At 40.7% G+C, this 12,868-nt stretch overlaps 1 protein-coding gene across 39 annotated transcripts in view; it reads right to left on the minus strand.

Moving 5' to 3' along the window:
- Positions 1-4,175: 4,175 nt before the first annotated feature.
- Positions 4,176-12,868, minus strand: part of NT5C2 (5'-nucleotidase, cytosolic II) — a 148,675-nt gene continuing 139,982 nt past the window's right edge. For 38 of the 39 annotated variants that reach the window (XR_015155298.1, XR_015155296.1, XR_015155297.1 and 35 more), the window contains 9 exons: positions 11,431-11,514; positions 10,385-10,426; positions 9,093-9,200; positions 8,762-8,828; positions 7,917-8,087; positions 6,660-6,711; positions 6,483-6,543; positions 6,156-6,332; positions 4,176-5,648 (listed from right to left, as the gene is read on the minus strand). Coding sequence is in view for 35 of the 39 variants with exons in the window: in XM_086377544.1 (XP_086233670.1) it covers positions 5,415-5,648; positions 6,156-6,332; positions 6,483-6,543; positions 6,660-6,711; positions 7,917-8,087; positions 8,762-8,828; positions 9,093-9,200; positions 10,385-10,426; positions 11,431-11,514 (996 nt within the window). In the remaining 4 variants the exon portion in view is untranslated. Of the gene's footprint in view, positions 5,649-6,155; positions 6,333-6,482; positions 6,544-6,659; positions 6,712-7,916; positions 8,088-8,761; positions 8,829-9,092; positions 9,201-10,384; positions 10,427-11,430; positions 11,515-12,868 lie in introns of those variants that run through there. The other variant, XR_015155299.1, reaches the window with a different exon arrangement.

Here is a 12,868-nt window from a genome sequence, read left to right on the forward strand (position 1 = left end):
TCCTCACTCACATGACCAGATCCTGAAGATCTTCCAGTCGAGGTTCACAGCCCCTCTGTGATCTATTCCTAGACCACATCCTCTTGGATTCCTTTTTACCTCCCCTCTGTCTCAGTTCTGCATTCTTCTGAGAATTGAGCTGCTTAATGACTAGTCCCTTGTTTTTCCTACCATGTTGTTTTAACCGTGATGTTCTTGATCTATTTTACTTACACTAGTCCTGTGGATTGGAGACATTTTAGTGAAGAACTGCTGACAAAGCTGGCTAAGACACCACCTGACCTAACCACCTCTCCCACCTCCCCAGTCATCACCCCCAATTTCTTGAAAGTGGAAAAAGGTAGAGCTACATCCCAGTTAAGTGCTATCTTCTTGGGAGCCTGTTTGCTCTCCTTAGAAGAGCAGAAAGCAGGGCCAGGGAAGGAATTCTCTCTAGCATGTCTGCTCCCAGTTCACTCCTTTGCTTAGTTTTTCCTGCTTTACTCACTTTGCCTAGGTGAGTCCTGAGCTCAAATCAGGAAATTCTCAAAGGAAAATGTGATTTTTCCTCCAGTGAAGATGAGGTTTGCCTAAGCCTTCCCTCTGCATCCATGGGGTTGCCTGCACGTTGGTTCATTCCCGAGCTGTATCGTGGTAAAAACTCTGGGGTTTTTATTTCATCTCATGCATCATGCTCCCCAGTGCCTCTTGTTAACCCAGCACTTCTGAAGACAAAGATAGTGATCAGATGGTCTTGTAGAGAAAGTGACCAGTACAAATGACCTTTTTGTAGCCTGGAGTTGATTTCTGGAAACACACTTTTTGAAGGTAATTTAATAGATAATTCCTTATTAAAGCCAAAATGTTTCATTATATGAGATGGCTAATAAATGTTTGGCTTCTTTGTATGATTGTTTTATCGTTTTCCCTCCAAGATCCTCACATCTCTGCTCTTTCAAAAAGTCCCAGAACAAAGCCGTGGTTATAGTGCCTCTCTGTGACATTCTGGTGGTAGGACATCTCCCCTAGGGGATGACTGTGAGGCCTAAAGATGCAGGGGGATTTGGGTACCAGAATTCTTTGTCAGAGTGCTTTTCCTGCTAGGATATGAGCGACTATGAAGCCCTCAAACAGTAGGCTTACACATGGCAGGAATTTTAGGTGAAGCCAGCTTCCCTGCGACAACTCTGCTACATCACTGACCTGAGGGCAGTGGGTCCAAAAACAAAGTTACTTGCTTCAAAATTCCCACACCCACAAGCTAAACATTATCTTTGGTGCAAACCCTCTGGCAAACACTGAACACTTAATATTTTTCAGTGCTGGGAAGGTGTGCATGACAAATCCTCTTTCCAGTTATCTCAGGAACTTGTGAGCCTTGGAAGGACTAATACTGTCCTTCACGTGAAGACCGTGTGATGAGGTTTCCATTGGCCTAGACTCTTCAGCCTCATCTATAGCCCCGGCCAAACACAGCTTTGGGAAGAGCACAGTGGGAGACCAGAGCATTTCGGTGAATATATATGTGCCTAATTTGATTCATGAACCAATCTGTCTCATCCATAAAGTGGAGCAAAGGTATTTTATGGGCAGTGACCAGACCAAAAATTTCTGTCATTTTAAATTAGAAAATAGAATTACATTTATAGTTAAGAGTTGATGAGCTTGAGAGGAAGTGTTCTGTGCTCACTTGGGAGTACTTTTTGGGGTTAAAGCTCTTTAAAGGCACTTAAACTATTGTTTATATTTTAATTTTTATCTACCTTTATGGGAACAAGTCAGATAGTTGTGGCCTTGGGAGGAAGACATGATGTCTGAGGGCAGGGGAGAAATGCTTGAAATTGCCAGGCTAAACAGAAAATCAGCCTTGTTCGTTCTGCAAGTGAACGCTCTCCGTAGATGACTCGCTCTCTGCGGTGCCTCCACGCTCAGCAGTGAGAACACCGTGTACTGCTCTCCTGCTCCGGGAGGCGTGGGCTGGGACTGTGTGGGTTCCGGGAAGTCAGCTGGCTGCTGTGCCATGTGCATGTCCTCCCTGGGGGCCGTGCACCAAGTCTTTTTTCAAGGCTTCTCAGGTAGCCCCATGGTTGAGGTTTCATTTTCAGGGCCTCCCAAAGCTGTGTATCGTTTGAAATTGTTCCATTTGAGGAAAAACTTTAAGAATAGCTCTATGCTCTAGTCACCAAGAAAGAATGTCATGAGAAACCTAAGTGTTGAGACAAAAGCTACTGAACTGAGGAGTCGGGATTAAGTGTATGGCAATAGTTAGATCATAGTTATCATTTTTCCCACCATCAAAGAAAGGTTAAATAGTTTCCATAACGTGGAATGTGGACAAGGTTCCTACCCTTAATGTAGACTTAGATATGCCGTTGTTTGTCTCAGGCTATTTGTGGTGAATAAGTGGAGTATTTTTAAATGCTGTGGCAGCCTTGGAAAAATTGCAGGGCTTTAAAGTTGCTGACAAAATATTTCTTAAACAAATAAATCTGATTTAGGAATATCTAAACATGGAGAAAGTACTTTTAAATCTGACATGTCACTGCAAGTGGCTTTTTAAAGTGGTTGCTTAAAAACAACACTAACATGTCAAAAGGATTTGTAGCTCTTAGTTGTTCTGTTAAGACCTGCTTTTCCTAAAAGCACCTTAGAAAGGTTATTTTAGGTCTCAAAGGATCTTATGGTAGAAAACTTAATGTCTGAACAGAACACTAAACTTTTTGGCTCTAAGTAACTTCTCTGAAGTACACCATTCGAGTTTTGCCTGACCACCTCTGTGGAGATGTGCGTGCAGGTGCGTCCTTCTGCAGAGGCTGGGCTGTGTTCTGACCAGCTGCTGGATATGCTGGGGTGCCTAGGGCCTTAAGAGTCTGAAAGTAAGTGGTGTTCACCATATACCCAGGAAAGAAATTCTGAAGAGTTGGCAGAGTTCCTCTCAGCCTAAACACCTTAAGTTTTTTGTTTTTTCTAAAAGAAAATTATAGTTTTATGTTTAACTTCCTTAATTATTAACAGAGAGAAGCTCACGTTTTAACAAGTCCAGTTACAGCTACTCTGAGTAGCCAGCTGCCCATGGGCCACTTACTCACCAGCACTCCCCCAGTAGGAATGAATAATATGCAGAGAGACAACAGCTCTGCTCTGGGTCTCAGACTCATGGAATCCTGGGTCTTTAAAATATATTTTGGTGGTCCTGAAGCAAGCTGTGACCAATAGTGGAATTCTTATTTCAGGAGTGTGCTTTTCACTTCTCAGTCTTTGGACCCACTACCAGAGACTCATCTCGCTGAAAAGAAATTCTTAGGTAAGATCTTATGTGAATAAAATGATACAAAATGGGTGGCAGCTTAAAGCAACGTGAGCTTGTTGGTCCTTACTCTAACAGGGAGAATATTTAAAGGTACTAAGTCAGCCAGATACTATCTAGCTTTGGGATCACTAAAGACATTGTCATATTGAGCAACATCTTCATCTTGAATGAGAATAATTAATATCTGGGGTGACCACATTTGCTACCATTTAAAACAGGAGCAGTATGTAATTGCTATCTGCAATAGCATTTCCAACCTAATACTTTAAAAGCGGCATTCAATTCCTAATAGATAACAGATGTACATGCCTTGATGTGACGATGTAAAGCCATATATATCGAAAGTGGTGAAGTAATATGGCCTTGGCTAAGTTACTGAGCTGTGTTCCCCACCTATAAAATGACTTTCGGAAAAAAGCCCCACGTTATAGTCCTGTACCAAAATAGTTTCATTAAAAACTCAGGCCCATTTAAGTGCTATAAATTTGGTCATTAATCATACTAGACTATGTTTCCTTTAAGAGAAAGTCAAATTGATATCACTTAGTCAAACCTACAGAGAAGGCGATGGCACCTCACTCCAGTACTCTTGCCTGGAAAATCCCATGGGCGGAGGAGCCTGGTGGGCTGCAGTCCATGGGGTCTCTAGGAGTCGGACACGACTGAGCCACTTCACTTTCACTTTTCACTTTCATGCATTGGAGAAGGAAATGGCAACCCACTCCAGTGTTCTTGCCTGGAGAATCCCAGGGACGGGGGAGCCTGGTGGGCTGCCGTCTATGGGGTCGCACAGAGTCGGACACGACTGAAGCAACTTAGCAGTCAAACCTAAACCCACCTGAACTAGCAGTCTATAGTTGTGCTAAGGAAGGGCTCAAAGTCAGTATTAGAAATATTATACTTTATTGATTCTAGAGCAGCTAATCTACCATCCCGTGTTGACAAATAACAGTAAGAATGGAAGAAACATATGAAGGTTAAAGTGAGCATCTACACCACTGTGGAAAATGTTGTAACAAGGTTCACTGTTCTGAAGAGGCAGTTGTAATACCTTAAAGTGTACAGTAATGAGCCATTCTTGTTCCAAGCAACAAGAAGTGATTTCACTTGGGAGTCTGAAGTGAATTTATTCGCACTGATTGTGCCCTCTGTTTTTGTAAATGGTTCTGACTCACAAAAAAGCCCTCTTCCCACCCTCTAATGCTTGAGTTTAAAAGACAAAGAGGATAGAGAAGGCTGGAATGGGGTGGCATGAGCTACCTGTATGGCCCACATTAATGAATTTTACTCACTTATGGTAAAGAAGGAGGCTCTGTTCTTTTCGGGTGGCTTGCTCCTTTGTCCTCTTTCAGCTAAATTCTTTCCACAGATTTACCTCAGATGGGAAAAAGACCATTTTGGGGGGGAAAAAAAACAATTTTTTTTTTCACTTTTTGCTATCAATCTAAATACTGTTGATGTGGATGAAGACTTTTGCCTCAAAATGCAAGCACTACAGTCCATTCCAGACCAGGCCTACAGCAAGTAGAGAACACTCCTGCAAAGCCACTGACAGCAGCCTTACCAGAGTCATGGAAAACACCTGAAAGCTTGTAAAGAAACCCTGACCTTAACAGAAGACTACATTTGATAATGGAAATAATATATTTCTCCACTGATATACAATACTTATGCAATGCTGAAAAAGATGGGATTTCGGAGTAAGAGCACAATTTGTACCATCACATGTTTGGATCGCATCTTCCCACGGGCGTCCTTGCTCCACTCTGAGACCCTTTGCCACCCTTAGTGTATCTGGATAATACACCACCACACACCGATGATGAAACAAGACAAGGAAACCGCGTCACAAAGCCACGATGGAGCCAGTCGCATGCAGTTCAGCCCAGCTTTACCCTTACTTTCCTCCAATACAGACTCCAATTTTGAACCGTCTGCAAAGAGTGCAGACACACAGAACTAAAACAAGTATCTCCCTATGATTAGAATATTTTAGCCTTCAGAAACTTTCCAGATGTACCTTTGATGGAGCCCCCCCACCCCCCACTAGGACCCACACAGGGACATCCTTTGCTCCTGTGAGTCCTGCCAGAACTTGTGTAATGAGTGCTCAGCATCTTCCTCCTCACTCCTCCTCTTCTTCCTCCTCATCATCATCTTCGTCATGGCAGTGTGTAATTTCCTGGGGGGCCAGTGGGAAGAGGTTGGGGGGCTTAATCTCACTAATCGACCGTGTCAGTTGGTGCCGCTTGTAGTCGGTATCTTTGAAATCCACTGATGTGCGGTTCCGGGTGGCGAGAGGGGACTCCATCTCATTGATATCTACATGTGTGTGTTCCACTGTTGACTCATGAGGCATCTACAACAAAGCCAGAAGTTCAGAAAGCAGGTGGAATAGACACAGCTGTCTCCCAGGTCCTAAGCCCTCTGCCTGTGTTAGATGGCCGCACAGAAACTCCCAAGCCCTCAGAACTGTGCCCAGATCAGATGCTCTAGTCTAAAACTGGTAAGATGGGAGAGAAATTACTATTTCACAGCTAAAAAGTGTTGAAATCTAGATGAGTATTATTAACAGAATATAGGAATATAAAATTACACGTCTCTCATTTAGTACTAAATAGAGGAAAGCCTTCACCATTCAAACAACTTCTAAATCTAATAGTGTCAAAGTTAAACTCTGTAACATTCTATCTTGATTGATCTTTCTCAGACTCCTTTTTGTGCAACCATGTAGGCTGGCCATGGGCTCTGCACATTAGAAAGAAATGATCTAAACTTTCCTGTGTCATGCAGATAGCTAACTGCAGAACTTGCCTTAACAGGGTATCTTAACTGTAAATAGTGGCCTTGGGCTGTATTAACTCACCAAGACGTGGGCCGCTCTGAAGAGGTAGCTGAATGGGTAGTACAGCAGGTTGATGAAAGATGCTGCGTAGAGATCAGCATAGCGCATCACCTGACTGGCAAAAAGGGTCTGCCGGGAGCCACTGCGGAACAGGCTCCCCATCATCCCGTAGCACATGTCCATGTCGTGAGTTACTTTCTAAAACAGAAAATAAGGTTAACGCTCAACTCGTTCAGCAGACGTTTACTGAACACTGGCTATGTGCCACTGCCTGTATAAAATCAGAAATACAGAAATCACTTCAAGTTTATTGTCCAAATTTTCTCCCAAATCCCATTTGGTGGATACCTTAATACGTCTTTGGATGGAGCTGATATCTGGGCGCTCATTGCTGCTGCTGTCAAGGTGCCTGGAGACAAGAAAAATCCAGTGAAAATCTCTAGAAAGGATGTCTCATATATCTAGGTGACTCCTGAAGAGGTAGATGGTTTTTAGGGAAGAAATTTTTGATACGAGGAAACTTACTTGTAGAGTTCAGCCAAGAAAATATCCAAGCTCTGAAGCTCTTCGAAAAGTGCTAAAGTTTGGAAGAAAAAGGAAAATGTTTTAAGTAAATCAAAAACCATGTAGTTTTTAACTATTACTAAAAACTAAATTAAAAGGTTTCAGATATGGCTGAAGAGTAAAGCTGTAGGTGAATGTATAAAATGACTTGCCTCACCTTCAGGAAAACCCATTATTAACACTGCTTGGAATCTGGCAGCAGATGACACCAGAATTTCCTCTTTAACTGCCCTTCCTCCTCCTCAAAACCACTAACTATACAACCTTCCCAACTGGATGCTGATTCTGAGCTTAGGAAGTGCCAATTCATACCCCATTTTGGGTATGTCAGCAAAGCAAGTGTTAACAGTTTCACTTTTGGGTAAGAAAATGAGTCACAAGTTCAGAAAACAGAACCAGATCAACTAAATTTCTGAGGTTCCATAGGTAGAAAGCTGAAAAGAAAGGGAAAGTGTTAGTCGCTCAGTTGTGTCCGAATCTTTGTGACCCCATGGAGCCTGCCAGGCTCCTCTGTTCATGGGATTTTCCAGGCAAGAATACTGGAGTGGGTTGCCATGGCTAGCCACAAAGTCCCACCAAGAACTACAAGCAGTAGCAACAGCCAAATATGTTGTAAGCATTCCAGCCTTTCTCAGCCTGGGTTCCCCAAAGAGAATTAAGCAGTGATGCATCCACTTATATAACAAATATTCTTGATCTACTATCTGTGGGAGAACTGAGAGTCATATCAAATCATCTTTGTTTTGAGGTTCAAACAAGGAGCCTCAGTTGAGAAAGGTTGTTACTTCTATCTCCTTTATAAACACAGTCTCAGTTAAATCTCAGCAACTTTATGATAGTAGGTATTATCTGCATTTTCACATCTGAGGATACTAAGGCACAGGGTGTCTCAGCATCTGCCTAAGGGCATGAAGATATTAAGTGGTAGAGCCAGGGTTACTACCTGAGGCAGGCTGAGTTTTCAGAGCAGTAACATTCTGTATTTTAAAAGAATTCAAGAAAAAGGGGAAACAAGATAATCTCTCCAAATTCTGGACCTGTGTGGAGTATGTGGCTATATGAGAAAGAGGTGCTTAAATATTAGGACCCGCCTCTGACCTCCTCTGACTCCCTGCATACAAAGTAATGGTTCATCAAAGAGGACTGATTCACAGCTAGCCGTCAAGATATAAACTAGCAATAGAAGAGACTTATAAAGTAAGAATACTGGTTCCTTACAACTCTTATCGGTCCAGACATGCAGTTCCTGTGCGAGTTCAGGAATCACCAAGAAAGTTCGCCACCCTTGCCGTTTCTTTGATTTTAAAATGTCCCCAAAAATGTGATCTCCAATATACAAAATATCTTTGCCCTTGGCTCCCAACAGATCACAAACTGTATCAGATGAACCTGAAACAATGCAATGAGAAAATAAAAACCAGCATTCCAAGTACCGTAACCATTAAATAGTATATAGATTAATTTTATTCTTTTAAGTATGTGAGGAATAGACTGGAAAAAGGGCTCACCTTTCTTAAGACAAAGACTCACCATTGTTTTTTTCATCATTCTTTTTACTGCCTCTATGACAAGGCCTTTAGCTCCACTGTGCTGACCAGAGCTCTCAATCCCCAAATCCAAGAGCAATAAAACCACGTCTCAGCTTGAGGGACCATAACCCTCCAAAGTACCACTACTATTTCTCCTCACAGGTCTGCCAGTAGGGTGGCTTTGTTCAACTGCTTCTCATTCCAATAAAATATGCATCTATGTCTGCAGGGACTCCTAAAACCCCCTTGAGGCCTTGGGAACCACCCACATGATTCCAACACTGAGAAAATGCCTCTAATGTGCAGAGGAGGAGGACAGGAAAAACTGGTCCTTTTAGTGAAAATCAAATTAGGACATGCTGACTTCTCAAACCCATCCTCCCAACTCTTTAGTAGATGACTGAAGTGTTTACCTTCAGGAGACGCTATCTTTAGAATACTAAAGAACATCAGTAGCATGGTGTCAGGAGGACACCAAAGCTTTCACAGTGAGATTCAAGCACAGACTTACATAAAGGAAAGTGCGTGACTCACCCCCAGAGTAGACGATGCCATGCTGTAAGGGGCCCGTGTAGGTACCAATTTTCAGCTTGCCAGTTTTCTGTGAGAAAAGAAATTGGATTTTGTAAAGCTATCATGATCTCCACCAAAAATGCTACTTGGCTAGGCTGCCAAATGAATGTCACTTTTGAATTATATTCATTTGAATTATTCAGCTGTATTAATTGAGACCAAAACTCTAACTTCAAAAGAGGAGATAAAGCTAGTAAGTTAAAAATACCTGTTTCCTGGGGGAAGAATAGGAGTGGGGGAAGGAAGAACATGAAGGATAACCGCTCGTGGACAGGCCATCCTCTCAACTTACAGTATCCACCTGACGCAGTACTGTGCCTTCTCCGAAGAACAGTGGTTTCCGTGCGTCCACCAAGATCAGGTCAAAGTAGGACTGCCACGGCCGATGAGAGCTCCCAGGCTGATAAGGAAGAAACAGCAAAAGCTGAAACGTCACTCCTAATCTAAAAGCGCTACTGTTGCATCTCAAGTCGGATGAAAGCAACATATAAACACTAAGTAAACCAGAAAACGCCACTATTAAAAGCATACTGTGGCTTATAAGCCACATCCTCTTGAGAGCAGGCAAAGTGAAAATATAAACAATGACTCTAATAATCTGATTTTAAATTGTTTCACCTACTTATTAATTTATTTCAAGCAATTTAATGTATGACAGAGTGTGCTCATACTCTAAAAATGGGCTTAAGAGGCTCAAAGAGGCTAAGGAGAGATGCAAAAAGACAAATATGTAAGAGGTGGACTAAGAAAAAGGCAGTTTAGCATCAGAACTGAAGTATACAGCTAACACAGAACTATTATTAGCAAATTTTATGGGTTATGCTTTCAGAATGGTGGTTCCAGGTACACACTGGTCTTTGGCTCATACTGCAGGCTAATCAGCACGAATGTGGAAGGTATGCCCATTAACATTACTTTATCCTGAACTGGAACCATGGCTTTTAATCTTTTAAGGTCAAGACAAAGAGCACTAAATACTGTGCTTCTGGGTGATCTCAAAAGTCATTAACGAACATTTATTCAGAGAAGCCTAGTGACTAGAAACCTAGTGACTAAACCTGGGTCTCTTGCATCGCAGGCAGATTCTTTACCATTTGAGCCACCAGGGAAGGCCCCTAAATTGTGATTAGTATTCATTAAATCTAAGTATGGCCATACAGAAGGAATGAAGAGAAGACTTCTCTGCTAAGTATCAAAGTTAGCTGTTCTTTTGACACACATCTCAGCAATTACTAACAGCAGAATATAGAAGTTGCTAAGAATATATACATTTTCTCTTTCTTTTAATAAGATTATCTCCTTCAACCTGAAAATTCCTTTTTGCCACACAAATTTAGCAATTCTGTATAATTCCTGGGCATAAAATTCTGATCCCATCCTACTAAATACCACACGAATCTCTTATTTCTGTCTACCAAGTTTTCAAGTTGCTAGCAACCTTAAATTATACTAGCTCCTGCATTACTTCTAATATTAATGAAGTTTTCTGGATGGCTCCTGACCAATTCCTTATGCTCAGTATTCCAGAATATTAAATGCATTCATTATTACTAAACCAACAGTCTGTTATATTACAGAGAGTACCTTGGGGCCATGTGGGAAATCAAACAGGTAAGTCATAATTTTCTGGAAAAAAGAAAATCCAACATAAGATCCATTTACTACTTCTGCAAGAGATATAGGACACCTAAGTAAAGCACACACAAGCTTTTAATAAGACGTGTCTTTTTCAATACAAGCTTTGTTACATTCTTGTTTCCTCTAAAGTTTATGAAATCATGGGAGTTGAAGCTAGAAATTAATGCTTCATCACAGCAAACAAATGCAAGCCTTCTGACATTCTCAGTAGAACACAGGGTTCTTCTAGGAGATATTTTTATACAGATTCATCCACATATTCCTATCAAGTTCTCCAAGTGGACCGGAACATGTATTTGGAGGTAAGGGGTATCTGAGATAAGGGTGTACAGAAAACTGATGACTCACATGGAAATAACACACTGTGGCCCTCTTGCTACTGTTCCCAGGACAATCAAGCCAACTTACTCCAAATCACCAGATTTCTAAATCAGCATTTTACATAAAAGAGGGTTAGCGAGCACTAAGCTTGCTAGGACTATGAACTTGTAACCAGCTTAGCAAAAGTAACATGAGGTTAAGGAATTAAATCAGCTTTTCTACATGCTTTAATCATGGCAAAAATTTTAAGAGGTAGTAAATTCTGATGGCTAAGAGTCAAAACATCTTTTTACCATTTATTGCTGTCTGGCTCCCAACGGCAGGGAGGGAACGTATGTACACATGTAATAAAGGGTGTAACTTTTCAAGTTGTAGAATGACACATGAAGACACAGAAGACATTTTAATCAGCACAAATGTTTTAAATAACCTCAAAATGAAAACCTTTAAGTAGCAAATTGTAATCAGGGAAAATTGTCAAAAGAAACGTTCATAAAAATTTGAGAACCACTATGATGTGTGCCATTTATTTTTGCTTTTTTCATTCTGTTTTCAAAATGAAATGGCAAAAAACTACTCTCACTTAATAAACTACCTTCTTCATTATAGTCACAGTTCTTTAGTCCAAAATAATTCCTTTGTATAAAGAAACAAATATATTAAGCACTTACATCTGTATATTTATAGTCACTGTTGGTGGCAAGAAATACTTTTCCTACTTCCTTCATCCGGCTCAGAAGCAAAGGCAGTTTTCCCTGAAATGTAATTATGATGATGAGCAAAACAGTAAAACACAAACACAGATCTTCCGCATGTGATGGGGTTATGTCCCGATAATACACTGAACATGGCAGCGAGCCTCGTCTACCTAAAATGTGCTGAGAACATACATTACCCTACAGTTGGGCAAAATCATCTAACACAAAGTCTACTGTAACTTCTAGAACACTGTACTTAGAGTGAAAAGCAGAATGGATGTTCCAGTTGTTTACCCTTGTGACCTCTTAGCTGATTAGGAGCTATGGCTCCCTGCTGCTGCCCAGCATCTCAGGAGAGGGCATATCACTAGGCCAGGAAAAGATTCAAAATTCAACACACAGTTTATACTGAAATGTATCACCAAATATATATATATATATGGTTCCTGTGAGAGTGAAAATATATATATATATTCACCTACACTGTGGAGTGGTCAGATACTGGACTTTTTTTTTTTTTTTTTGTCTACGGAAACAGGAACAGGTGATGCTCTTTAAGGGACAGTTGATTGGTTTCAGAATTTTGCATTTAGAAGACCACATGTTGAATTATTATATATGTAGAATATATATGGTGTATACAATAGACATATATAAAATATATAATTATATGCCTATTAAAAACATAACTCTAACTTCCTCTTTATGTCTGTCTCAGGAAAGAGTTTAAATTACCTTGTAATCTCTTAAAGTAAGTAAATTAAGTGTGTTATAGATTAGGAGAAGCCAATTAAAAAAAATCAGCTAAGTACTCTATGGAGAGCATCAGCTATGGTCTCAGTATGTACACTTTCATTTTATGAAACACCTTGCAGAAATGGCATGATGTGTATAGAATGCAACTTGCAAGTACCCAGACTCATCTGCAGCTCCATGAAGAAATTCTGACTCCTGATGTGACCAGAAAGAAAACAGCCTTTCCTTCTCTCACAGTAAATAGGTTCCTTCACTCAAATCCTCTTGTACCTCTCCTGAACCCCTCAGTGTTCTTTCTTGAAACAATCATGGATGTGGGAGTGGATGGGAAATAGGAGGTACAAAGTCTGAAAATAAGACATCTTTACCAAAGAACTTTGAGGAAATAATTGTATTTACTACTATTACTCCGTAAGAAAGGAAGAAGTTATCTCATCTCAGTGCTGTGTGTGTGTGTTTGTGTATTTTTTATTTTGAAATAATTTCAGACTTAACAGAAAAGTTGTAAAAATAGTACAGAGGGTTCCCATGTATTCGTCATCCAGCTTCCCTTAATCTTAACCCCACTACAATGATCAAAACTAAGAAATTGACACAATGCTATTAACTATAGACATTTACAATTTTTATTATGTTTACCACTAATGTCTTTTGA

This window comes from Bos grunniens, chromosome 26 (genome assembly GCF_055505025.1).
Source record: "Bos grunniens cultivar Pamir isolate PY7600 chromosome 26, Bosgru_T2T1.0, whole genome shotgun sequence".
NCBI lineage: Eukaryota > Metazoa > Chordata > Mammalia > Artiodactyla > Bovidae > Bos > Bos grunniens.